The sequence below is a fragment of the Triturus cristatus genome, chromosome 9, assembly GCF_964204655.1.
Source record: "Triturus cristatus chromosome 9, aTriCri1.1, whole genome shotgun sequence".
NCBI classification, from domain to species: Eukaryota; Metazoa; Chordata; class Amphibia; order Caudata; family Salamandridae; genus Triturus; species Triturus cristatus.
The window spans coordinates 10,031,721-10,058,352 of NC_140592.1; the positions used below are offsets into that span (position 1 = coordinate 10,031,721).

The 26,632-nt window shown below is 52.7% G+C and overlaps 1 protein-coding gene across 2 annotated transcripts in view; it reads right to left on the reverse strand.

The window, feature by feature from the left end:
• DUSP7 (dual specificity phosphatase 7) overlaps positions 1–5,771 on the reverse strand; it is a 47,988-nt gene extending 42,217 nt beyond the window's left edge. The window contains exon 1 of one of the 2 annotated variants that reach the window (XM_085624219.1): positions 4,417–5,755. In XM_085624219.1, the coding sequence (XP_085480345.1) occupies positions 4,417–4,831 (415 nt within the window). In that variant the 5' untranslated portion in view covers positions 4,832–5,755. Of the gene's footprint in view, positions 1–4,416 lie in introns of both variants that reach the window. The other variant, XM_085624220.1, reaches the window with a different exon arrangement.
• Positions 5,772–26,632: the final 20,861 nt, after the last annotated feature.

Sequence of the window (26,632 nt, forward strand, 5' to 3'; positions counted from 1 at the left end):
CAAGGATCTGGTCCCACGGCTCTTAGAGATCTAGTTCTTTGGATCCTAGAGATCTGGTATCCTGGCTCATAAGGATCTGATCCCCCGGCTCCAAGAGATCTAGTCCTCTGTATCCTAGAGATCTGGAATCCTGGCTCATAAGGATCTGGTCCCCCGGCTCTTAGAGATCTAGTTCTCTGGATCCTAGAGATCGGGTATCTTGGCTCATAAGGATCTGGTCCCCTGGCTCTTAGAGATCTAGTCCTCTGGATCCTAGAGATCTGGTATCCTGGCTCATAAGGATCTGGTCCCCTAGCTCTTAGAGTTCTAGTCCTCTGGATCCCAGAGATCTGGTCCCCCGGCTTATCCTGGCTCTCATGGATCTGGCCATTTTTGCAGAGTGAGTGGAACGGACTGAGACCCGGCTTACTTAATAGGACATCACCAGGGCCTCAGAGAGCGTCATTCCTCCTTGAGTAACCAGTGTGTAAAGAACGAGGGGGGGGGGGGCAGGAGCTGGCAATGCGAGCCGCCGCATTTTGAACGATTTCTGGGCAGTTCGGTGATCTGCCTGGTGTCCCCGGCAGCCGATGCTACGGCGATCTGGCCGGGATCACACCGACTGAGCCACTGTGATCAGTGCGAGGAGGGATCCTTTTCACACAAAATAATCCGCTGCCCTGAAAGTGTTTGACCACGGGGGGCATTCCTCCGGGGGACCCCAGCCCTTAAAGGGGAAGGGGGGCATTTAACCCAAGGTCAACGAATACCTATGAAACTAGGAAGGCTCCGCCTCCAACAATGATGTAATTACGCGCTAACAAGAATTTAGTTTTATTTTATGGTGCTCACGTGCCATTTTAAATCCAGATGTTGCTGTGCTCGAGGGTTATCTTAAATTGCCATTTTAAATCCAGATGTTGCTGTGCCCGAGCGTTATCTTACATTGAACGCTGGGTCACTTTATCCTGGTTGATCATCATTTTCCGTTACACTCTGAACTAAGTTAGAACTGGGGAGTTCTAAGGGGTGTCCGGTGAATACAAACCGCAGCCCTAGACACGCCCAGAGCTGCCCACCCAGGGCACTGAGGGGACCGTAGAGGCATCAAACATTAATGGTAATAGTGTGAACTAACTTCCTACGCTGAGCCAATCACCTGTCAGGTGACCCCCCCAACCCCCCTCTCTGCTGAGCCAATCACCTGCCAGGTGAACCACCTTACACCACTCAGCCAATCCCCTTCCGGGTGAACCACCTTACACCGCTCTGCCAATCACCTGCTAGGAGAACCACTCTCCTCCGCTGAACCAACCACCTGCCAGGGGAACCACCTTCCACCGCTCAGCTAATGACCTGCTAGAACATTCGCCTCCGCTCAACCAACCACGCGGCAGGTGACCCTCCCCCTCCTCTGCTGAACCAACCACCTGCCAGATGACCCCCCCCCCCCTCCTCTGCTGAACCAACCAACTGCCAGGTGAACCACATTCCACCGCTGAGCCAATCATCTGCCGCCCCACCTCCTCTGCTGAACCGACCACCTCCCAGGTGAACCGTGTTCCTCCGTTGAACCAATCACCTGCCAGCCAGGTGAAACCCCCCCCCCTAGGGCTGAGCCAATCACCTACCAGGTGAACCACCTTCCACCGCTCCGCTAATGACCTGCCAGGAGAACCACTCTCCTCCGCTGAACCAACCACCTGCCAGGTGAACCACCCCCTCCGCTGAACCAACCACTCCGCCCGCCCCCCCCCCTCCATTTTCCAGTACATTTCTGTCAGTACTACCAGGCGGTGCCCTCACACTGACTATCCCCCCTGACTCCCCCCCCCCCACCCCACCACACAGCTGTACCCACAGGGAGGGATTCCTGCACACCCCCATTCCCTCAGTCAGTGAAGGACCAACCCGTCCGTCTCCATCTTAAGAGGAAAGTGCCCCGCAGAACCCCCGGGAGGCCTCAGCGGCTTCTACCCCAGGGAAAGCACCGAAACAGTGCCAACCTATACCCCTGGGTCAACACCCAGCCAGTGCCCTCCTGTACCCCCAGAGATGCACCCAGTCCCTACCACCGAGACAGTGCTAACCTGAAACTGGGGGTTAGCACCCAGCCACTAGCACCGAGTCAGTGCCAACCTGCACCCCGGGGTCAATACCGAGAGTGCCCTCCTGTACCCCCAGAGAAAGCACCCAGCCACTACCACCGAGACAGTGCCATCCTGTGACCCAGGGACAGCACTCACCCAGTGCCACTGAGACAGTGCCCTCCTGAAACTGGGGGTCAGCACCCAGCCATTACCACCGAGACAGTGCCAACCTGTACCCTTGGGTCAGTACCGAGACAGTGCCCTCCTGTACCCCCAGAGAAAGCACCCAGCCACTACCACCGAGACAGTGCCAAACTGTACCCAGGGTTCAGTACCTAGAGAGTGCCCAACTGTACCCCCAGAGAAAGCACCCAACCATTACCACAGAGACAGTGCCAACCTGTACCCCGGGGTCAGCACCGAGACTGTGTCCTCCTGTACCCGCAGAGAAAGCACCCAGCCATTACCACCGAGACAGTGCCCTCCTGTGACCCAGGGACAACACCCACCCAGTGCCACCAAGACAGTGCCCACCTACACACCGGGGTCAGCACCCAGCCACTACGACTGAGACAGTGCCCTTCTGTGACCCAGGGACAGCACCCAGTCACTATCACCGAGACAGTGCCAACCTGCACTCCCAGTGAAAGCACACAGCCACTACCACCGAGACAGTGCCAACCTGTACCCCAAGGTCAGCACCCACCCAGTGCCACCAGGACAGTGCTCTCCAGAACCAGGGGGTCAGCAACTAGCCAGTACCACCGAGATAGTGCCAACCTGTACCTCAGGGTCAGCACCCAACAAGTGCCCCTGAAACAGTGCCCTCCTGTATTCCAGGCACAGCACCTACCCAGTACCACCGAGACAGTGCCCTCCTGTACCCCTGGAGAAAGCACCCAGCAAGTACCGCCGAGACAGTGCCATCGACCCAGGGACAGCACTCACCCAGTGCCACTGAGACAGTGCCCTCCTGAAACTGGGGGTCAGCACCCAGCCAGTACCACCGAGACAGTGCCAACCTGTACCCTTGGGTCAGTACCGAGACAGTGCCCTCCTGTACCCCCAGAGAAAGCACCCAGCCAGTACCACCGAGACAGTGCCCTCCTGTACCCCTGGAGAAAGCACCCAGCCAGTACCACCGAGTAGTGTTTCTGTGCCCCAGTGACAGTACCCAGTCATTTCCAGCGAGACAGTGCCCTCCTGTACCCCCAGAGAAAGCACCCAGCCACTACCACCGAGACAGTGCCAAACTGTACCCCTGGAGAAAGCACCCAGCCAGTACCACCGAGACAGTGCCCTCCTGTACCCCCAGAGAAAGCACCCAGCCACTACCACCGAGACAGTGCCAAACTGTACCCCTGGAGAAAGCACCCAGCCAGTACCACCGAGACAGAGCCCTCCTGTACCCCTGGAGAAAGCACCCAGCCAGTACCACCGAGACAGAGCCCTCCTGTACCCCTGGAGAAAGCACCCAGCCAGTACCACCGAGACAGTGCCCTCCTGTACCCCTAGAGAAAGCACCCAGCCAGTACCACCGAGACAGTGCCCTCCTGTACCCCTAGAGAAAGCACTCAGCCAGTACCACCGAGTAGTGCTTCTGTACCCCAGTGACAGTACCCAGTCATTTCCAGCGAGACAGTGCCAACCTGTACCCCAAGGTCAAAACCCAGTCAGTACTTCGGGAGGGGGGTGGCGACTTACCCTTCAGGTAAAAGGCCCGAGGCGGCCCTCTCGCAGCCCCTAGCTGACCCCTCAGCTCAGCTTGTACCCCCTTCATCTGAAAGGGGGAGACCTCCTCTAACCCGTGTTAAAAGGCAGTGCAGGCATCTATCTGCAGTCCCTAGGTACCCCCCCCCCCGCTCATGTAGTGGCAGGGGTGTCCTCTTAACCCCTTAAGTATACATCTGGCAGCTGCCCCCGCCCACCCTAGATGTCCACCTCTGGTCAGGTAGTGCGCCCGTGGGGCCCGGGGCCCTCCTCTTACCCCGGAGGTCTGAGGCTCGCAGATGCCCCAGCTCATCCCAGGTGCTGTCCTCTGTTCAGGTAGTACCCCATGGCCAGGTGATATCCACCCTCACCCCAGGGTGGCCCTCTCTTACCCCTGAGGTATAAGGATCGCAGCTGCCCCCCCCCCCCCCCAGCCTAGGTGCTCTCCCCTGCTCAGGTAGAACCCCATAACCCCCATGCTCAGTTAACACCCTGACCATGGGGGGGGGGGGGTCCTCTTACCCCGGAGGCAGAAGGATCTCAGCTGCCCCGCACACCCTGGATGCACACCTCTCTTAAGGTAGTGCCCCCAAGTTCAGGTTACCCCTGGACCCTGGGTTGGGGGGGCACCTCTTACCCCGGAGGTAGAAGGCCGCGCAGCCGTCCTCTCGCAGCCTATGCAGCAGCAGCGCCAGCACCGGGCCCTGGGGCCCCCCCTCCGGGCAGTGCTCCGAGGCCTGGTCGTAGAGGATCACGGTGTGTGTGCGGCAGCGCTGGGACAGCCGCTCCTGGTCCTCGGTGCCGGGCAGTAGGGCGCGCAGGGGCAGCCGCCCCCTCCGCAGGCGGCGCAGCAGCAGGCCGGGGAGGGCCAGGTGCACGGCCCCCTCGATGTGGGCCGCCTCGTAGAGCTCATGGGGGCGGCAGTCCAGCAGCAGCAGGGCGGCCCCCCCACCCGACTCCAGCTCCTCCTGCAGCCACTCGGGGCTCTTGGCCGGGGCGGGGGCCGCCATGGTGGGGGGCGGGGGGCGGCCGGCCCACAGGTGGGTCTTCATGGGCTCCGCGGGACCCCCCCGGTGAGGGTCCGGGGATGGGGCTCAGAAATCACTTCAGGACTGAACCCCCAAAACTGAAACACTGGGGCTTGTTCCACACTCGGGCACTGGACCCTCCGAACCAGGACCCCCAGGAGCTCCAAACTGTGGGCGCTGCACCCCAAAAATAATGCAGAGGGGAGGTGGGGTCAGTAAGTCAGAAATCCGGACACTTTGGACCAGAGACGAGGCAGGAGGGTCGGGGGGTGGGCAGCAGGGTACAGGGGGGTCCAAGAGGGGAACGCAGGGTCCAGGGGGGCAGCAGGGTCCAAAAGCGGTGCAGGAGAGTCCAAGAGGGGGCAGCTGGGTCCAAATGCGCGGCAAGTGAGTCTAAGAGGGGCAGAAGGGTCCAAGAGGGGGCAGGAGAGTCCGAACTGCGAACCAGAGTTTGAAGAAGAGATTCCAGGAGGCTCTGAAATGCGAACCACGGCGTGCAGCAGAGGACGAGGATCACACAAGGACTCCGCCGCAGGTGCGTCCCAACCAGGGTCCGATGGTCTATTGCAGGGATGAGCGTCTGACCTGCGAACCAGTGCCCGATGCGGAGGATCACACAGGGCCCGGGGAGGAGAGGGGCGTCCGAAATGAGATCTGACGATCCAAAGGAAAGAGGGGCGTCTGTCAGTGAACCAGGGTCTGAATATTGAGGAGCTTGGAAGCCAGGAAGCAGCGCTAGGTTCAAGCTTCAGAGCCACAGCAGGAAACCTGAGCCAAAGCGTCAGGGGGCGCGCTGGGAGCAGACCACCAGCCCTGGATCCCTGCTGGCACAGGGCTGCTCTTCCAGCGCCTGTCTGCTAAAGCTCCTCTCCAGCCTCAATTAAAGGCAGAGCCTGGTGGGGAGGGGCGGGGCCTGTCTTAAAGGAGCCCAGCAACTCCTGCACAACTCTATGCTCACCTCAAACTCCAGTGAGAGCCTCGGGGAGGCAGAGAGGGAGGGGGCAGAGGTGGAGAAGACGGAAAGAGGGGAAGAGGAAGTCCTGGCAACTCGTGCACAACTCCGAGCCTTCTCACCACAAGGCAGAGGGAGGGGCGAGAGAGAGAGAGTAAACACAGGGAGCCCTGGCACCTGACAGGCAACTCTGAGCTCACTCACCCCTGCGAGAGTGAGAGCGTAGCGGGGAGAGTGAGTATGTGTGTGAAGAGGGAGTGCCCTGGCACCTGACAGGCGACTCTGAGCTCACTCACCTCTGCGAGAGTGAGAGCCTGGCGGGGAGAGTGAGTATGTGTGTGAAGAGGGAGTGCCCTGGCACCTGACAGGCAACTCTGAGCTCACTCACCTCTGCGAGAGTGAGAGCCTGGCGGGGAGAGTGAGTATGTGTGTGAAGAGGGAGTGCCCTGGCACCTGACAGGCAACTCTGAGCTCACTCGCCCCTGCGAGAGTGAGAGCCTGGCGGGGAGAGTGAGTATGTGTGTGAAGAGGGAGTGCCCTGGCACCTGACAGGCAACTCTGAGCTCACTCGCCCCTGCGAGAGTGAGAGCCTGGCGGGGAGAGTGAGTATGTGTGTGAAGAGGGAGTGCCCTGGCACCTGACAGACAACTCTGAGCTCACTCACCCCTGCGAGAGTGAGAGCCTGGCGGGGAGAGTGAGTATGTGTGTGAAGAGGGAGTGCCCTGGCACCTGACAGGCAACTCTGAGCTCACTCACCCCTGCTAGAGTGAGAGCCTGGCGGGGAGAGTGAGTATGTGTGTGAAGAGGGAGTGCCCTGGCACCTGACCGGCAACTCTGAGCTCACTCATCCTTGCTAGAGTGAGAGCCTGGCAGGGAGAGTGAGTATGTGTGTGAAGAGGGAGTGCCGTGGCACCTGACAGGCAACTCTGAGCTCACTCACCCCTGCTAGAGTGAGAGCCTGGTGGGGAGAGTGAGTATGTGTGTGAAGAGGGAGTGCCCTGGCACCTGACAGACAACTCTGAGCTCACTCACCCCTGCTAGAGTGAGAGCCTGGTGGGGAGAGTGAATATGTGTGTGAAGAGGGAGTGCCCTGGCACCTGACAGACAACTCTGAGCTCACTCACCCCTGCTACAGTGAGAGCCTGGTGGGGAAAGCAAGTATGTGTGTGAAGAGGGAGTGCCCTGGCACCTGACAGGCAACTCTGAGCTCACTCACCCCTGCTAGAGTGAGAGCCTGGCGGGGAGAGTGAGTATGTGTGTGAAGAGGGAGTGCCCTGGCACCTGACAGGCAACTCTGAGCTCACTCACCCCTGCTAGAGTGAGAGCCTGGCGGGGAGAGTTAGTATGTTTGTGAAGAGGGAGTGCCCTGGCACCTGACAGACAACTCTGAGCTCACTCACCCCTGCTAAAGTGAGAGCCTGGCGGGGAGAGTGAGTATGTGTGTGAAGAGAGAGTGCCCTGGCACCTGACAGGCAACTCTGAGCTCACTCACCCCTGCTAGAGTGAGAGCCTGGCGGGGAGAGTGAGTATGTGTGTGAAGAGGGAGTGCCCTGGCACCTGACCGGCAACTCTGAGCTCACTCATCCTTGCTAGAGTGAGAGCCTGGCGGGGAGAGTGAGTATGTGTGTGAAGAGGGAGTGCCGTGGCACCTGACAGGCAACTCCGAGCTCACTCACCCCTGCTAGAGTGAGAGCCTGGTGGGGAGAGTGAGTATGTGTGTGAAGAGGGAGTGCCCTGGCACCTGACAGACAACTCTGAGCTCACTCACCCCTGCTAGAGTGAGAGCCTGGTGGGGAGAGTGTGTATGTGTGTGAAGAGGGAGTGCCCTGGCACCTGACCGGCAACTCTGAGCTCACTCACCCCTGGTATAGTGAGAGTCTGGTAGGGAGAGTGAGTATGTGTGTGAAGAGGGAGTGTCCTGGCACCTGACAGACAACTCTGAGCTCACTCACCCCTGCTAGAGTGAGAGCCTGGTGGGGAGAGTGAGTATGTGAGGGAGTGCCCTGGCACCTGACAGACTACTCCAAGCTCACTCGCCCCCTGCTAGAGTGAGAGCCTGGTGGGAGGCTGCACGAGCTCACCAGGAACCACCCCCTTTCCTGCTGCAGCCAGGTTCAGTAGTGGTAAGCGTGCCTGAAAGCGCCAAGTGATCCTCTGGGGCATCTAGGTGCTTTTTGACCGGCAGGATTTGAACCTGTCACCAGGAAGTCAAACAGGGCGTCCTGGGGTTGGTGTATTACCAGCAAGTGTCCAGAAGGAGGCAGTGTGTGTGTGTACTAGTCGTTGCCTCTGCACATATAGTGCCAGTATGCGTCTATTTTTAAGCAGAGTTAGGTGATGTGACCCTGCGGCACATAGCGCTGTAGCAATACGTAGGCGCTACCCCAAGGAAAACCCAAGAAAACTAACAAGCCATCTGTGGCGACATAAATCGTGTTACATAAGACAGATAAAGGAGGAGAACTGATGCCCGCGGGAGGCTTTCATACCAAGTATTCGTGTGAAAGGAACAACCTACTTGTGTTGCTGCGACTGACTGACTGACTGACTGACTGCCAGCACACGACTGGGCATGAACCAATGGGCAAACCATCCAACTTTGAAATATGGGGAACTTGATCGGGAGCGCAGAGCCCTCGTTTTAAAAGTCGAAAAACCTATGGGCGACCTGAAAAAGTGACCTGTCTCCAGCGCACCCCCTTGAACAGCACAGTACACGCGTGTGTGCACTGGGGGCACCCTGGCACAGCGGTGTGCAGCTGTATACTTTTAGACTCCGGCTGTGGGTGACCTGACCACTGAGAGTAGGTCCAATGCCAACACCTGACCTCCGAGAGGGTCCGATGCCAACACCTAACCTCTGAGGACCAGGTGCCAACACCTGATGTCTGAGGGAGGACCAGATGCCACACCTGACCTCCCAGAAGGCCAGATGCCAACACCAGCCCTCCGAGAGGGGCAGATGCCAACACCTGACCTCCGAGAGGGGCAGATGCCAACACCTGACCTCTGAGGGAGGACCAGATGCCACACCTGACCTCCCAGGAGGCCAGATGCCAACACCAGACCTCTGAGGAAGGGTCAATGCCAACAACTGACATCCGAGAAGATCCGATGCCAACAACTGACCTCTGAGGACCAGGTGCCAACACCTGATGTCTGAGGGAGGACCAGATGCCACACCTGACCTCCCAGAAGGCCAGATGCCAACACCAGCCCTCTGAGAGGGGCAGATGCCAACACCAGCCCTCCGAGAGGGGCAGATGCCAACACCTGACCTCCGAGAGGGGCAGATGCCAACACCACACCTCTGACGAAGGGTCAATGCCAACACCTGACCTCCGAGAGGATCCGATGCCAACAACTGACCTCTGAGGGAGGATCAGATGCCAACACCTGACCTCTAAGAGGGTCAAATGCCAACACCTAACCTCTGAGGGTCAGATGCCAACCCCTGACCTCCGAGAGGGTCTGATGTCAACACCTGACCTCCGAGAGGAGCAGATGGCAACACCTGACCTCTTATGGAGGGCCAGATGCCAACACCTGACCTGTGAGGGAGGGTTAGCTGCCAACACCTGATGTCTGATGGAGGGCTAGATGCTAATACCTGACCTCTGAGGGAGGACCAGATGCCAACACCTGATGTCTGAGGGCCAGGTGCCAACATCTGATGTCTGAGGGCCAGATGTCAACACCTGACCTCTGAGGGAGGGCCAGATGCCAACACCTTACCTCTGAAGGCGGGCCAGCTGCCAAACCTGACCTCTGAGGACCAGATGGCAAGACCTGACCTCTGAGGGAGGGCCAGATGCCAAACCTGACCTCTGAAGGCCAGATGCCAACACCTGACCTGTGAGAGAGGCAGATGCCAACACTTGCCCTCCCAGATGGCAACACCCGACCTCTGAGAGGTTGTGATGCGAATGCCCAGAGTAGGGTAACAAGCGACCCCCTGACCTCAGACTGAGGTCTGGCTTTCAGCACTTGTGTCCGTGTCTTTCAGGAGTGGTAAGTTCACTCCTCAATATTTATTTACAAAGCACCGCTACACGTGTGAGGCACATGGTACACACACACACAGAGGAGCACACGGCCGGGGAGGGAGCCCTGGGTGCCAAGCCAGGGAGGGGCTGCAGAGGAGCACAAGCCTCTGTGCCCAGCTGGCACGACACCTACGGCTGGTAGGGCACAAGCATGCCAGTCCCAGCTGAGGCGGTAGAGAGCTGCAGAGGAGCACACGGCCGGAGAGGGAGCCGTGGGTGCCAAGCCAGGGAGGGGCTGCAGAGGAGCACAAGCATCTGTGCCCAGCTGGCACCACACCTACGGCTGGTAGGGCACAAGCATTCCAGTCCCAGATGAGGCGGTACAGGGAGCTGCAGAGGAGCACACGGCCGGGGAGGGAGCCATGGGTGCCAAGCCAGGGAGGGGCTGCAGAGGAACACAAGCCTCTGTGCCCAGCTAGCACCACACTTACAGCTGGAAGGGCACAAGCATGCCAGTCCCCGCTCCTCGGACGCGCATGCGCATGCGCAGGACCCATGAATGGCGCGCGCCGGCCTCATTGACAGAGCGTCGCCCATTCACAGCGCGCGGCATCTTTAAGAGGCGCATGAGTGACGGCACTTGTTGTGGCACGTGACGCCCACCATGCGGAACCCCGCGGCCATTCAGGGATCACAAAGGGGCGGGCCACCGCGGCGGCCACCAATAGGCGCTAGGGGGCGGAGCCTGCGCAGGCCTAATTGTCAAGAAGCGCGGGAAGGGCAGGAAGCCATGAGGAGGAGCCTCAGGGACAGGGAGGGCAGGAGGGGCCTGGGGTACGAGAGGAGGGTGGAAGAGAGGAGGAGGGGAGGGCAGGAGGCCATGGAGGAGGAGAGGGGCAGTCCAAGGGACGGGGAGGGTAGGAGGGGCCTGGGGTATGAGAGGATGGTGTAAGGAAGGGCAGGAGGCCATGGACATGGAGGAGGAGCAGGAGGAACCCTAGTGAGGGAGAGGGAGGGCAGGGCAGGCCTGTAGTAAGAGATGAGGGTGGAAGAGAGGAGGAGGAAAGGGCATGCATGCGGCCAGGGAGGAGGAGCAGGGGGAAGTCCAAGGGACGGTAGGAGGGGCCTGGGGCACAGAGGAGGGTGGAAGAGAGGAGGAGGGAAGTGCAGGAGGCCATGGAGGGGGGGATCAGGAGGAACCCTAGTGAGGGAGGGAGAGAGAGGGCAGAAGAGGCCTGGGGTAAGAGAGGAGGGTGGAGGAGAAGAAGAGTGAAGGGCAGGAGGCCATGGAGGGGGAGACCTAGGGAGGGAGAGGTGGCAGGGAAGAGGTCAGGAGGGGCCTGGGGTTCAGGAGGAGGAAGAAGAGGGAAGGGCAGGAGGCCATGGAGAAGGAGCAGGGGGAGTCCAAGGGACGGTGAGGGTAGGAGGGGCCTGGGGTAGGAGAGGAGGGCAGGAGGACATGGAGGAGTAGCCCCAGGGACAGGGAGGGCAGGAGGGGTCTGGGGTATGAGAGGAGGGTGGAAGAGAGGAGGAGGGAAGGGCAGGAGGCCATGGAGGAGGAGCCTCAGGGACAGGGAGGGCAGGAGGGACCTGGGGTACGAGGGGAGGGTGGATGAGAGGAGGAGGGAAGGGCATGCATGCGGCCAGGGAGGAGGAGCAGGGGAAGTCCAAGGGATAGTAGGAGGGGCCTGGGGTACAGAGGAGGGTGGAAGAGAGGAGGAGGGATGGGAAGGAGGCCATGGGAGGGGGTAGCAGGCGGAACCCTAGTGAGGGAGGGAGAGAGAGGGCAGAGGAGGCCTGGAGTAAGAGAGGAAGGTGGAGGAGAAGAAGAGTGAAGGGCAGGAGGCCATGGAGGGGGAGCCCTAGGGAGGGAGAGGTGGCAGGAAAGAGGGCAGGAGGGGCCTGGGGTTCAGGAGGAGGAAGAAGAGGAGGGAAGGGCAGGAGGCCATGGAGAAGGAGCTGGGGGAGTCCAAGGGACGGTGAGAGGGGCCTGGGGAAGGAGAGGAGGGCAGGAGGACATGGAGGAGTAGCCCCAGGGACAGGGAGGGCAGGAGGTGACTGAGGCACGAGAGGAGGGTGGAAGAGAGGAGGAGGGAAGGGCATGTGGCAATGGAGGACGAGCAGGAGGAACCCTAGTGAGTGAGAGGGAGGGCAGGGCAGGGCAGGCCTGTAGTAAGAGAGAAGGGTGGAGGAGAAGAGGAGTGACGGGCAGGAGGACATGGAGGAGGAGCAGGGGGAGCCCTAGGGACAAGGGAGGGTAGGAGGGGCCTGGAGTATGAGAGGAATCAATCACTGTAAAGGAATGGAGTTTTTTTTTAGAGAAGATAGAAGACCAGATTTTACAAAAATTGTGTAATTTTAATATGTTAGTTTCGTCAGCTGCTATTAGATAGGAATTTGGACTGATAAGCACCTATATTCAAGGCATTTCCAGAGTTTTACGCTGGGGATACCAGTTAAAAAATAGTGAATTTTATTCACTAAGAGGTTTCATGAGTTAGGAAATTTTTGGTGGTATGGGGGAGAAATACTCTGAAAATCGAGATTTCTCTCTGGCTCTAAAATGGTTTTGTGTTCAGGAGGAATCTGCGATTTCTCTCCCGCTATTAGAATTCAAATCCTTTGTAAAAAACTTAAGTGGTATGATCAGCTTTAATAGAGATATTGAGTTCTGTAATACTAAAGAGAGACTAAAGATAATAGCAAGGACTACTTCCCCGAAACTTCCTCAGAAATATTTAACTTGGAACTTAGATCATGGAACAAGACGCTGGTTTTCCTTATTTAGATTAAATCTCCTACCTCTAAATGATTTAACAGCACACTGGTCTCAGAATCCGAAAAATGTAAAAAATTGTAATTTTTGTGAACTGAGCATCCTGAACTTGCATCATGTTGTGTTTGTTTGTCCGGCACTGGCCTTTCATCGCCGTCGCTAGCTTAGACCGATGTTTTTACAAAATGGTGTTAAGGATGTAGCTTCAGCTTGCAACTTTCTTTTTAATCCCCAAAATGAAGCAGTGTGCGTAAAATTGTTCAACTTTTTAAAGGAATTTATGTACATATTTTAACTCTATATCTTCCAAGTGGGATATAATTTTTGAATCGTTAACTTCTTTGTAGTCGTTTTATCCTCTCTTAATTACGAAAGTATTTCGCATTGTTCTGTCTTCCATTCTAAAGGCTTTATGCTCATCTAATTTTTAACGTTAATTTGTAAATTTGCACATGATCCGGTTGCGTTCTACTTGTTATTTTCACATTTCTGGATATGCCCTGTTCTCTCATTGTTGGCTGCTAATTTCAAACTTTGATCCATGAAGGTGCTTTATGTTGTCCCGGCTGCTTTCTAATCGCTACTTGCACAGCCCAGGATATGCTCTGTTTCCTCATTGTTGGCTGCTAAATTCAAAATGTTATCCCTTGATACTGCTATATGTTGAAATATTTTTTTTTATTCCGACGGCCTTGTAATTCTGTATTATCCCATGGTTTTATTGCACTTTATGTATTCATTGGTATGTATCCTTTTAAGTGGACCTCTTTGGAGTTCCAAAACTTTAATAAACTGAATTGAATGACAGGAGGCCATGGAGGGGGGAGCAGGAGGAACCCTAGTGAGGGAGGGCAGGGGAGGCCTGTAGTAAGAGAGGAGGGTGGAGGAGAAGAGGAGTGAAGGGCAGGAGGACATGGAGGAGGAGCAGGGGGAGCCCTAGGGAGGGAGAGGTGGCAGGGAAGAAGGCAGGAGGGGCCTGGGGTTCAAGAGGAGGAAGAAGAGGAGGGAAGGGCAGGAGGCCATGGAGGAGGAGCAGGGGGAGTCCAAGGGACGGTGAGGGTAAGAGGGGCCTGGGGTAGGAGAGGAGGGCAGGAGGACATGGAGGAGGAGGAGGGGCAGTCCAAGGGACGGGGAGGGCCGGAGGGGCCTGGGGTATGGGAGGAGGGAAGGGCAGGAGGCCATGGAGGAGGAGCCCCAGGGAGGACAGGAGGGGCCTGGGATACGAGGGGAGGGTGGAAGAGAGGAGGAGGGAAGGGCATGCATGCGGCCAGAAACGGTAGGAGGGGCCTGGGTTACGGGAGGTGGAGGAGAGAATGGCAGGAGGCCATAGAGGAGGAGGAGGAATCCTAGGGAGTGAGAGGTGGCAGGGGGAGGGCAGGAGAGGCCTGGGGTACGAGAGGAGGGTGGAGGGGGGAAGAGCTGGAGGCCATGGAGGAGATGCTCCACGGACAGGGAGGCCAGGAGGGCCCTGGGATACGAGAGGAGGGTGGAAGAGAGGAGGAGGGAAGAGCAAGAGGTCATGGAGGGGGGAGCAGGAGGAACCCTAGTGAGGGAGAGGGAGGGCAGGGGAGGCCTGGGGTAAGAGAGGAGGGTGAAGGAGAAGAGGAGTGAAGGGCAGGAGGACGTGGAGGAGGAGCAGGGGGAGTCCTAGGGAGGGAGAGGTGGCGGGGAAGAGGGCAGGAGGGGCCTGGGGTTCAAGAGGATGGAAGGGCAGGAGGCCATGGAGGAGGAGCAGGGGGAGTCCAAGGGACTGTGAGGGCAAGAGGGGCCTGGGGTAGGAGAGGAGGGCAGGAGAACATGGAGGAGGAGCAGGGGGGGGGCCGAGGGACGGGGAGGGCAGGAGGGGCCTGGGGTACGAGAGGAGGGAAGGGCAGGAGGCCATGGGGGAGGAGCAGAGGGAGTCCATGAGATGGTGAGGGTAGGAGGGGCCTGGGGTACAGAGGAGGGTGGAGGAGAAGAGGAGTGAAGGGCAGGAGGCCATGGAGGGGGAGCCCTAGGGAGGGAGAGGTGGCAGGGAAGAGGGCAGGAGGGGCCTGTGGTTCAAGAGGAGGAAGGAGAGGAGGGAAGGGCAGGAGGCCATGGAGGAGGAGCAGGGGAAGTCCAAGGGACATCACACCCATTTTATCCACCCTCCGTTGGCTTCCCATCGAGGCACGATCTATCTACAAGACTGCCTGTATCACCCACAAAGCCTTGCACTCCTCCTCCCCTCGCTACCTGGTGAATAAACTGAAACTCTCTGGAGGCTCCAGACCATCATGTAATGCGGAAAATGTATTGCTTGAACCTCCCACTTTCAAGAAGGAAAGATCGATGGCCCAATCCTTTTCAGGCAACGCGGTGAGAATCTGGAACTCACTCCCGCCTCAGCTCCGGACCACCACCTCTTCCCAGGCCTTCAAAACTGACCTCAAAGTTCTCTTCCTTCAAAGACACTTCCAAATTTAATTCACGCCCTCTCTATTTTCTGAAGGAAGTCCTTCCATTACAGGAAATTCTGTTCTCCATGACTATAGAAGTGCCTTCCCAGTGTGTTCTTGTGGTTTGAGTGTCTGCCATTTATTGCAGTATTATACTTCTACTTGTATTTTGTACTCTTTTGTAACATGCACACGTCACTTTTCCTCTTGTAACGTATTGTTTGCTACCTCTTGTATTCTGTTTGCTTTTGATACATGCACAATTGCCACCATTGCCTCATGTAACTTAACGTTTGTTCTTGTGGTTTGAGTGTCTGCCATTTATTGCAGTATTATACTTCTACTTGTACTTTGTACGCTTTTGTAACATGCACACATGTCACTTTTTCCTCTTGCAACGTATCGTTTGCTACCTCTTGTATTTTGTTTGCTCTTGATACATGCACAATTGTCACTATTGCCTTATGTAACGTAACATTTGCTTTTGTAACATGCTCACTTGTAATTTTCTCATGTATCATTACTGTTCCTATTGTGAAGCGCTCTGGCACCTTCGGGTAAAGTCCGCGCTATATGAAAACGCATAAATAAATAAATAATAAAGGGACGGTGAGGGTAGGAGGGGCCTGGGGTAGGAGAGGAGGGCAGGAGGACATGGAGGAGGAGGAGGGGCAATCCAAGTTACGGGTAGGTCAGGAATGGGTTTGGGTTATGGGAAGAGGGAAGGGCAGGAGGCCATGGAGGAGGAACCCCAGGGACAGGGAGGACAGGAGGGGCCCGGGGTACGAGAGGAGGGTGGCAGAGAGGAGGAGGGAAGGGCATGCGGCCATGGAGGAGGAGTAGGGGCAGTCCAAGGGACGGGGAGGGTAGGAGGGGCCTGGGGTACGGGGTACGGGAGGAGGGCAGGGCAGGAGGACATGGAGGAGGAGCAGGGGGACCTGAGGGACGGGGAGGGGAGGAGGAGCCTGGGGTACAGGAGAAGGGACGGGCAGGAGGCCATGGAGGAGGAGAAAAAGGAATCCTAGTAAGCGAGAGGTGACAGGGGAGGGCAGGAAAGGCCTGGGGTACGGGAGGAGGGAAGGGCAGGAGGCCATGGAGGAGGAGCAGGAGGAACCCTAGTGAGGGAGAGGGAGGGCAGGGGAGGCCTGTAGTAAGAGATGAGGGTGGAAGAGAGGAGGAGGGAAGGGCAGGAGGCCATGGAGGAGGAGCCTCAGGGAGGGCAGGAGGGACCTGGGGTACGAGGGGAGGGTGGAAGAGAAGAGGAGGGGAGGGCATGCATGCGGCCAGGGAGGTGGAGCAGGGGAAGTCCAAGGGATGGTAGAAGGGGCCTGGGGTACCGAGGAGGGTGGAAGGGGGAGCAGGAGGGAGAGAGAGGGCAGAGGAGGCCTGGGGTAAGAGAAGAGGGTGGAGGAGAAGAGGAGTGAAGGGCAGGAGGCCATGGAGGGGGAGCCCTAGGGAGGGAGAGGTGGCAGGGAAGAGGTCAGGAGGGGCCTGGGGTTCAGGAGGAGGAAGAAGAGGGAAGGGCAGGAGGCCATGGAGAAGGAGCATGGGGAGTCCAAGGGACGGTGAGGGTAGGAGAGGCCTGGGGTAGGAGAGGAGGGCAGGAGGACATGGAGGAGTAGCCCCAGGGACAGTGTCTGCCATTTATTGCAGTATTATACTTCTACTTGTATTTTGTACTCTTTTGTAACATGCACACGTCACTTTTCCTCTTGTAACGTATCGTTTGCTACCTCTTGTATTTTGTTTGCTCTTGATACATGCACAATTGTCACTATTGCCTTATGTAACGTAACATTTGCTTTTGTAACATGCTCAGTTGTAATTTTCTCCTCATGTATCATTACTGTTCTAATTGTGAAGCGCTCTGGCACCTTCGGGTAAAGTCTGCGCTATATAAAAACGCATAAATAAATAAATAATAAAGGGACGTGAGGGTAGGAGGGGCCTGGGGTAGGAGAGGAGGGCAGGAGGACATGGAGGAGGAGGAGGGGCAGTCCAAGGGACGGGTAGGTCAGTAGGGACCTGGGTTATGGGAGGAGGAAAGGGCAGGAGGCCATGGAGGAGGAGCTGGAGAACCAGAACCTTTTGGGCCTGGCGGCGCAGGGTACGCCCTCTGTCCTCGGAGTTCACCTGCTTCGTTACACAGAGACACGGGACACTCTGTCGGTGTTAGAAGATTGGATTTATTTAGCTGCAGCTAGTACAGTTATCCTAGAAGTACACAAAGTAGGTTCTCAGGAGACTGCCACTTCACTCTGTGGCGCATCAGATTAAATACTATACACTACATAATTATTAACGAGACACACTCCCAAGCATAGAAGAAAAGAGCCAATAGGGTAAGTGGAAAAACAAAGTGGAACCAATAAGAAAGGTTCGAAAGCAGAAATATCAGATGACTCGAAGAGACCTCTCCTCCAATGGTGTTCGTCACCCCACCCTCAAGCTGATAGTCATAACTAACTTGCAGGTGGAGAGATACGTTTGTGTGTATTGGAGGACAGTTGTGAAACAAGAGAATGCTAGCAGGAGACAGTGAAGGCCAGTTGATAAGATATGATCAGGAAAGAATGGTGTGAGCCAACAGATAGTTGAAACAAGGATTAGGAAAGCCAGACAAGGATTAGCGTACTCGGCTATTCCAAACACCAGCTTCGCAAATAAAGGCCGAGGACGTATTTCGACACCAAACTACGGGAAAAGCAGAATAGACTTCGTTCGCCGTGCTGCCTGAGTGATGGCAACACAAAATGGCGGCGGGTCTCAAAATGGCGGGTCGATTCGATCGTGATCGAAAATCGAAGTTCCTCAGACCCTCCTTTTGCCAGAACTCAGGCAAGATAGACTCACGTTAATCTGAGTCCACATCAATAGCCATGAGATCATCGAGCTGTTGCTGTAACATCATTCTTATGTTTTCCATTACCTGTGGTTTGGGTTTCGGGATGTACAGAGTAGCACAAAGATCACAGATAGCGGGACCACAGTGCATACAGAGGCAGCAAGAAAATACAATGGTCAAGATTATTCCAAGGAATGTCAATGCTTTCCAACCCCATTTGGACAGTAGTCCCCAAAACCATTCCGTTAAAGGCCAATCTCCTTCGTCCTGATGAATAGACTCGGAGATTATGTGCAATTTGGAGATAGCTTGGTATACTGTCGGAGCGTCATTAGGAATGAAAATACAGTAGCTTGACCCGATCAATTTACACACTCCACCACGATCGGCAAGAATAAAGTCTAAGGCAACTCGGTTTTGTAAGGTCATATGACGATCCGCCTGTAGTTCTGCCGTGAAATTACTTAAGGCTCCTACAGTGATGTCTATTGTAGTCTCTACGACACGGACCAGTTGCCTTATATTTCTGCTGTTAGCCATTGGACCCCAGAAGGGAAGAAAACCTTTAAGGAAATCTCCTCCCTCTTGTCCCGCGGTGTCTTTTGAGTCAATAATTCCTCGGCTGAAACGGGTTCGGTGATAATTGGCAGAAGCAGTATAAGTAGGAGGAAGAAGGAAGGCTATGTAGCAAGTACCAGAGAAACCCGTTGGTAACCAAGTATAAGCTCTATCATAGCAAATGAAATAGGTGCCTTGAGACGGTACTAGAGGAGGCGAGTTTGGAGAGGAATAAATGTACGTGTAGGAGCAGTTACTTTTTGGTGCAGTGTCCGAAGAGCGATCATTTATTTTTAAACAGAAGTTGCCTTGATGAGGTATAGTCCAGATTGGCGAAGACTTTCCCTTTCCCACTTTACTATTAAGACTCGACATGTATTGGGTGACGTTCCAATTGGTGTATGCTTTTCGTTCGTCGATGGAAATGTTGCTGTTCTCCATGATTTTAGCCATAACTACCATACCCTTAATCAAGGAACTATGACTAAAATCCGGATAATTAATTTGTGAAGTAACAGACCGCCTGAATTTACTTTGATAAGCATTGGAGAAAATGACGAAGAATGCCCAAGCAGAACCCTCATAAGAGAAAGGGAGAACTAGATATGGTATTCCTTTCTCGGTGGTATGGGGCATAAGACCACATACCCAACAATCAGTTGTGTTAACCACTAATTGATGCTGGTGTAATAGTTGGACAAAGGAATTGTTGTAATACTCGGTTCTTCTGACAAGTTCATGTGAAGGGAAAGTATGAAAGAGGTGTGGAGAGATAGTAGAAGAGGGCAAAGAGGAAGAAGGGGAGGTGTTTCTTGGCTGCAAAACATAAATTATCCAACCAATAATCGCCATGGCAATACACAATGATATTAAAACACATAAAGTTATACTAAAATGACTGTACATTATTTTACAAGATGCTTTCTTCCCTCCATCTTTTCTCTCTTTATTACTTGGTGTAGTTTCCATTTTCACTAGTGGATGCTCACGGCAATCTTCCTCAATCACTGAAGTCACGATGCTCTACCGTCCTATGACACTGAGGATCCTGCAGACCTATTGTCACTACTCAGGTCGTGACCTAGACTCCTACCGTGACCCTGCAACCTAAACAGAACACTACACAAGGGAGGAGAAAGTCTCAATTGTTCTTTTGTCTGGGCCTAAGGTTATAACGTTCCTTCCCCGGAACACTCTGATCTCGAAACAATGTTCTTGGTTCAGTCGTATTCAAGCGACGATGCGATGGAATTGCTTCTTGTAAAATGTCGTCGTCCTCTTTCTCAGACAATGTCCCATTCAGGTGTGCATCGCTAAAGGGTACAAATCGTGGAACTGTTTCGCCTTCACAGTCACCAATCCCTCTACGAACCCACTGATCAAAAGGCAAAGGCAAAGGTACTTTCTTGCAATGCACACCGTGAATCCAATTCTTTTTTCCTTCAACTTTGACGGCTGTTCTCGTGGTCAGTAATACCACTCGAGGCTCACGCCACCTGGGCTGCAGATTGTTCGACTTTTGAAAATTCTTCACACAGACCCAGTCACCTGGTCGGATGGAATGACCCGGGTCTGTGGAGGCCTCCGGCAGAGCACTCTGAACCTGTTGATGAAGAACACGTAATTTAGTTGTAAGGTCATGCAGATAGTCAATCAACATTGGATAGGGCAAGTCTGAGAATTTTTTAGGGCGGGGTATTCCCCATACGTTGGCCGGACGGCCAAACACCACTTCGTAAGGGCTAAGTCCCAAACGAGAGTGTACTGCAGTTCTGGTGGATAGCAGAGCTAACGGCAAAGCATCAGGCCAATTAAGTCCCGTATTTGCTTGAATTGTTGCTAACTTCAAAGTTCCATTGTAACATTCTACTAAACCCGCTGACTGTGGATGATTTGCCGCGTGGAACTTTTGCTTGATTCCAAGACCTGCACAAACTTTCTGCATGACTTGGCCAACAAATTCGCTCCCATTGTCACTCCAGACAATGCGTGGCAAACCAAACCTGGGAAAGAACTCTTTTAGTAGGATTTTAGCTGTAGACAAAGCTGTATTATCTTTAAAAGGGTATGCTTCTATCCACCTTGAAAAGGCACATACTACCACCAGAACATATTTGAGGTTGTTGCATCGATCCATGTGAATGTAATCGATTTGCAATACTTCAAATGGGTATGTCGGAGGAGCAAAGTGACCTGCTGGAGTTGGGGTTCCCTTTCCTGGATTGTACATCAGACAAACAATACAATGCTTTACTACATTGTCTGCACATTTTGGGATGTTCTCGTTTTGCCACACTGGGGCCAAAAGTTTACAAATGCCTTTTGCACTCAGGTGAGCTGGACCATGAGCCATAGTAACCACTGGAAGTACATAAGCATCTGGTAACAACCAACGTTGATGTTCGGATAATTCTACCCAACAACCCATCTCATCTAACATTCCCGTACTTTCTCTCCACTTGCTCAACTCTCTTTCTGAATCGCTTTCACGCTTTCCACTGTATTCTCACACATTCCTCTCTCTCTGACCCAATTTGCAGGACCTGCCATATACATTCGACTCGTTGAATCTCTCGCTGTTTTCATTGCTATTTCATCAGCAAATGCATTTCCTCGTCCAACATCATCCGTAATCTTCTTGTGTGCACTACACTTCACTATCGCTATTTGGATGGGTAAAACAAGCGACTCAAGGAGATCAGTCACTAACTGACCATGCTGTATTTTGGTGCCATGTGAAGTTAGGAATCCCCTTTCCTTCCAGAGACTCCCAAAACTGAACGCTACACCAAAGGCATACTGACTGTCAGTGTACACGTTCACTCTTTTCCCTTTCGATAATACACAAGCTCTCGTCAGTGCTATCAACTCTGCTGCTTGCGCTGAATTGTGTCTAATGCGTGCAGTTTCCACAATTGTATGTAAGGTAGTTACAGCATAGGCTGAAACCGTATCTCCATGAGGCATCTTAAAACAAGAACCATCTACCCATAGAGTTCCATCCGGATTCTCTAATGGTGTCTCTCAGGTCAATTCTTCCTTTTGTCTCTTCCTCAGTACGGAAGAAACAATCATGCTGATCCTCAACACTCTCCTCATTTGGAAGGGGCAACAAAGTAGCTGGATTCAAGGTATTGCATCGTTTGATGTGTACGTGACTAGCCAATAGCGTCAACTCGTAACCAGTTAGACGTGCACTCGTAAGATGCTGTGTCTTTGTTCTGTTCAGCAAAGTATCCACTGGATGCGGCACCATGACAATGAGAGTGTTATCTAACACCATTCCAGCAGACTGTCGGATAGAAATTGCTGCGGCTGCTGTGGCTTTGAGACAACTAGGCAGTGCTTTAGCTACGGGATCTAATGTAGCCGAAAAATAAGCACATGGCCGCTGTCTGTCTCCAAATTGCTGTGTCAAGACTGACAACGCACAACCTTCTCTCTCGTGAACATGCAGCGTAAAAGGCTTAGTGTAATCTGGGGTGCCTAGTACAGGAGCAGAACAGAGAGCAGTACGTAAGTCAGTGAAACTCTTTTGGCACCAATCAGTCCATGGAAGGGGCTGAGGCGTATATGTTAAAGTGAGTGCCAACATAGGTTTGGCGATCAAAGAGAAGTTAGGGATCCACTGTCTACAATAAGAAGTGATACCCAGAAAGGCACGTACTTCCCTTTGTGTGGATGGTACAGACATTCGTGCAATCGCTTGAATTCGTTCTGGTGTCAATCGTCGTCCCTCCTTTGATAGGAGATGACCCAAGTAGATAACCTCCTGACAAACATACTGTAGTTTGGAAGGTGAAACCTTGTGATTCAGCTTAAACAAGTGGCGTAACAATGCAACAGTGACATCTTTGCAGATATCTTTTGTATCGGCGGCGACTAATAAGTCGTCCATGTATTGAATAAGGGCAGCACCAATCGGCAAGTGAAAAGTATCAAGATGACATTTCAAAGCTTGGCTATAAATGGAGGGACTTTCACAATAGCCTTGGGGTGCGCGCTTAAATCGGAAGCTTCGGCATCCAAGAGAAAAACCAAAAATGTCCCTACTCTCTTCTGCAATAGGAATACTGAAGAAGGAGGCATTCTTTAGATCGATAACAGAGAACCAAGTCGCTGTGGAAGGTATCATTGTCAACAAAGCAGTGATATCTGGAACAACAGGAAATTGTGGAATCACAATTTTGTTTACTTCTCGCAGATCAATCACAAACCGGTATACAGGAGGCTGAGAAGGATCAGTACGTTTAAGAACAGGAAGAATAGGACTATTGCATGTGTTACCTCTCGTTTCTTCAACCACATCCTTCCGAATTAGGTCATGAATGATTTCCAAAAGCGCTCTTTCACCTTCAGCAGAAATTCTATATTGTGGGATACGTGGTAATTCAACATTGGGCTTGAGAGTGACAACATAAGGCGGTATCTCAAGACAACCCACATCGTTCGGACCCGTGGCCCAAAGTGCTGTTGGAAGAGAAAGCAACTCAGGAGGAAACTGATCTTTGGACAGATACATTGGGGAGATCAACTTCTGACCTAGAGTGAGATGTACGCCAGAAGGAGAACAATATATTGTAGCATGCATTCTTTTCAATAGGTCTAGACCCAACAGATTCTCATCGCAATCATTCGTCAACAGAAGTGGAGCTTCCAAATCATAAGGACCAACTGAAATAGGCAAAGGACATGAAACCGGATTGCGAACAGGGGCGCCAGAGATTCCTACGGAAACCTTTGTTAAGCCAGACAAAGGTGCCCCAGGGAGTTTAGAATGAATGATAGAACTTCTCATTGCTCCAGTATCTAGAAGAAATGGCTCTGATACACCCGTTGTAGTGACATTAACATAAGGACCTTTTTGATCTACTGGGATTGGCACAACTCCTCTACTTTGTCCATGGCTGTCCTAGTTGGCATGAAGACTCTCATTCTCGCCTTCAACATAATGGTCTTCATTATAATACTGAGTAGATCTCACATTCTGCTGATCAAAGTAGTTCATGGAATTAGGAGAAGGAAGGACACGCTGTTCTTGAGCTAACGCACCTCGACCTCTACCTCTGTTTGCTGACTGGAGGCCAGCACGACCTCGTGGAGCAGATAACGCTCCATTGCGCTGCAATAAAACAGGACAACTACTCTTAAAATGACCTTCTTCTCTACAATAGGCACATTGATTAGGACCTAACAAAGGTCGCGGAATGTATGGCTCAGGTTTCTGATACAACTTCTGAAACTGCGGTGGCTGCTGAGTCTGAGGCTGAACATAACGTGGAGGATAAGCTTGCTGCAAGAGAACCTTCGTTTTTAAATCTTTTGTCTTTTTCTCTTGCTTTTCTTTTTCTTCTTTATCCCTATTCTCATAATATTGTGCAATAGCCAATATCTGAGCAGAAGAAGAAACAGCCCAAGAACTCTCTGAATCTTTTAATTTGTGTCACAGCTCGGGAAGCAAATTGAATACAAATTTGTCCACGAATAATCGCTGTCCACTCTCGGTAGCCATGTCCTGACCACTGTGATCGATAAATGTCTCCTCAAAACGAGTAAAGAAGTCAGAGACACTTTCATCTTTCTTTTGTTTGCATGCTGCTAGCTTATCCCAATTAACTCTCAGTGCAGGCATCATAGTTTTCATTAACGTAATGATTCTACCAGGAAGTTCCGAGATCAAAGCATCAGGCTTTGCGCCACCACTTGATCTCTAGCTGTATCAGCTATAACATTCCAAGTAGCACCTAATTCCTGTGCGTGATCCTCTCTACGAATCTTAGCCCATATTGTCTGTGGGACGACATTACCCATCAACATATCGATATCTGCTAGGTTCATAATGCAAGCATCGATTGTCTGCGATAATTCTTTGTAATAACCTACAGGGTTCTTACGAGGATCTGGTAGAGTCTGTTTAAGAGCTAAAACTTCAGATCTCTTCCATGGCACATGTACCCATATACACTGGAAATGAGCAGGAATAGCTGGATTAGCACCTGCTGCTGGAACCTCTTCCTTCCATACTGGAGGAACCTCTCTCATAGGATAATTTTTCAACGTTAGTTTAACCGACGGATCGGAATCAAGAAAAATCTGAGAAAACAATAAGGATCTATGAGAGATAAGTGTCCTTACAGCTTCCTCGACTTTGGAACCTACAATAAGTCCTTTTTCAAAATCAGCTTGAACATCTAACAGATCTTGTGAGATCGGACTCGAACTCACATCTTCCCATTCTTTAATGAGAATGTCGCACATTACATTAAAAACATATCTCTGCGTAGGCGCATTCCATTACAAAAAGGTAGGCATAATATCAAGCACACTTTATTGTGGACCCTTCTTGATCCATCTTCGTGCAAGAGAGTCTAGCTTCTCTCGTTCCTCAAAATCTGGAAACTGACTACGAGATTGTCTTCGAGCAAAAGCCGGAGACACATTAAAAGCTCCAAAAAAAGGAGATAGAATACTAGTGACAGAATCTGTGAGACGCTTACGCACAGACGGTGAATTTGACATTAGAACTGGAGACAGAGTATTAGGAGAACTAACAGGAGAAGGACTGGAAATTGCAGGAGGAGCAGAAGGCAAAGGAGAGCTAAGATCAGGAGATGAAGGCAAAGAAGTTGAGACTAATGGTAAAACCGGTAAGGGCGGTAATACTGGAGGAGGCAAATGCTGAAGAGCCGGAACCGGCGGAGGTACCACCAGCAGCTGAGCAGGCTGTAACGGCTGAGGTACATTGGCATTTTGCGCATAGGGTGGAGGCAACCTTAATAAATGAGACATTAGGGGATCCTCTTCTATATCTTTCTTATTATCAGAAGGAGAAACAGGCAACACCGGATAGCATTTATCTATCGCCATGCGATGTTGTCTTTCTGAAATTTCAGTCGCTTTGTCAATTTCATCATTTTTGAACTGTTGGGCAGCCTGTATAATTGTCATACCCTGTGCTTTCCTATCTCGTTTTGCTTGTTTAATTTCTTTCTGTTTGGCTTCCTTACGCCAAAGGCGGAAAGAGTCAAACATTGCCGGCCGGGCTTTTCTTTTGAATAATACTGCTTCCAAATTGTCTAACACATCAGGGTCAAAACTACCATTTTCTGGCCATTTGAGAACACCATCTTTCTTCGTGTATCGAGTCCATGTCTCGTTAAAGGCAATGGGGCCGATACCATGTTTCGAATAGAGCTCATATGTGGGAGTTCCAACCGAAGGAATCGGACAAGAGTCCTCAAGTCGGGAGTCCCTATTACAACCAAGACAACACATTCTTCCAAATTTAGTCAGACCAGGCATTTCGAAATGTCTTCTGGACTGTTCACAGACTTCAAGGGAGTAAAACTCAGTTTACGCAGTACAAATGCACTTACCCTCGGCTTTAGCCTTTGCAAAAACTAAATCTAAGAAACCTAAGGACATCAAACAAAGAACCAAATTGTGGGCGCGACCCACGAAAATACTTAACTAAGGACATCTTCTTCCACCAACAGAGGCCCGTCTATCGTCTCGCCTTACCATACATCATCATAGGAATGGGCCAAAGCAGGGCGGCAGTCAGGGCAGCGGTCGTCAGTAGCCGTCAGGAAGGAGTAACCGCGCTGCAAAAGACCTTCGGACCACTTTCGACATACAGGGGTCGCTTAGTGTGGCTCGCGAACCCTCCGGAATTTTCTTGCGGGGTTCCTCACGACCTTCGAGCAGAACCGGTACCACTGAAGCCGCCCCACAGTGGGCGCCAATTGAAGAACCAGAACCTTTTGGGCCTGGCGGCGCAGGGTATGCCCTCTGTCCTCGGAGTTCACCTGCTTCGTTACACGGAGACACGGGACACTCTGTCGGCGTTAGAAGATTGGATTTATTTAGCTGCAGCTAGTACAGTTATCCTAGAAGTACACAAAGTAGGTTCTCAGGAGACTGCCACTTCACTCTGTGGCGCATCAGATTAAATACTATACAATACATAATTATTAACGAGACACACTCCCAAGCATAGAAGAAAAGAGCCAATAGGGTAAGTGGAAAAACAAAGCGAAACCAATAAGAAAGGTTCGAAAACAGAAATATCAGATGACTCGAAGAGACCTCTCCTCCAATGGTGTTCGTCACCCCACCCTCAAACTGATAGATTAACAGAGTCATAACTAACTTGCAGGTGGAGAGATACGTTTGTATGTATTGGAGGACAGTCGTGAAACAAGAGAATGCTAGCAGGAGACAGTGAAGGCCAGTTGATAAGATATGATCAGGAAAGAATGGTGTGAGCCTACAGATAGTTGAAACAG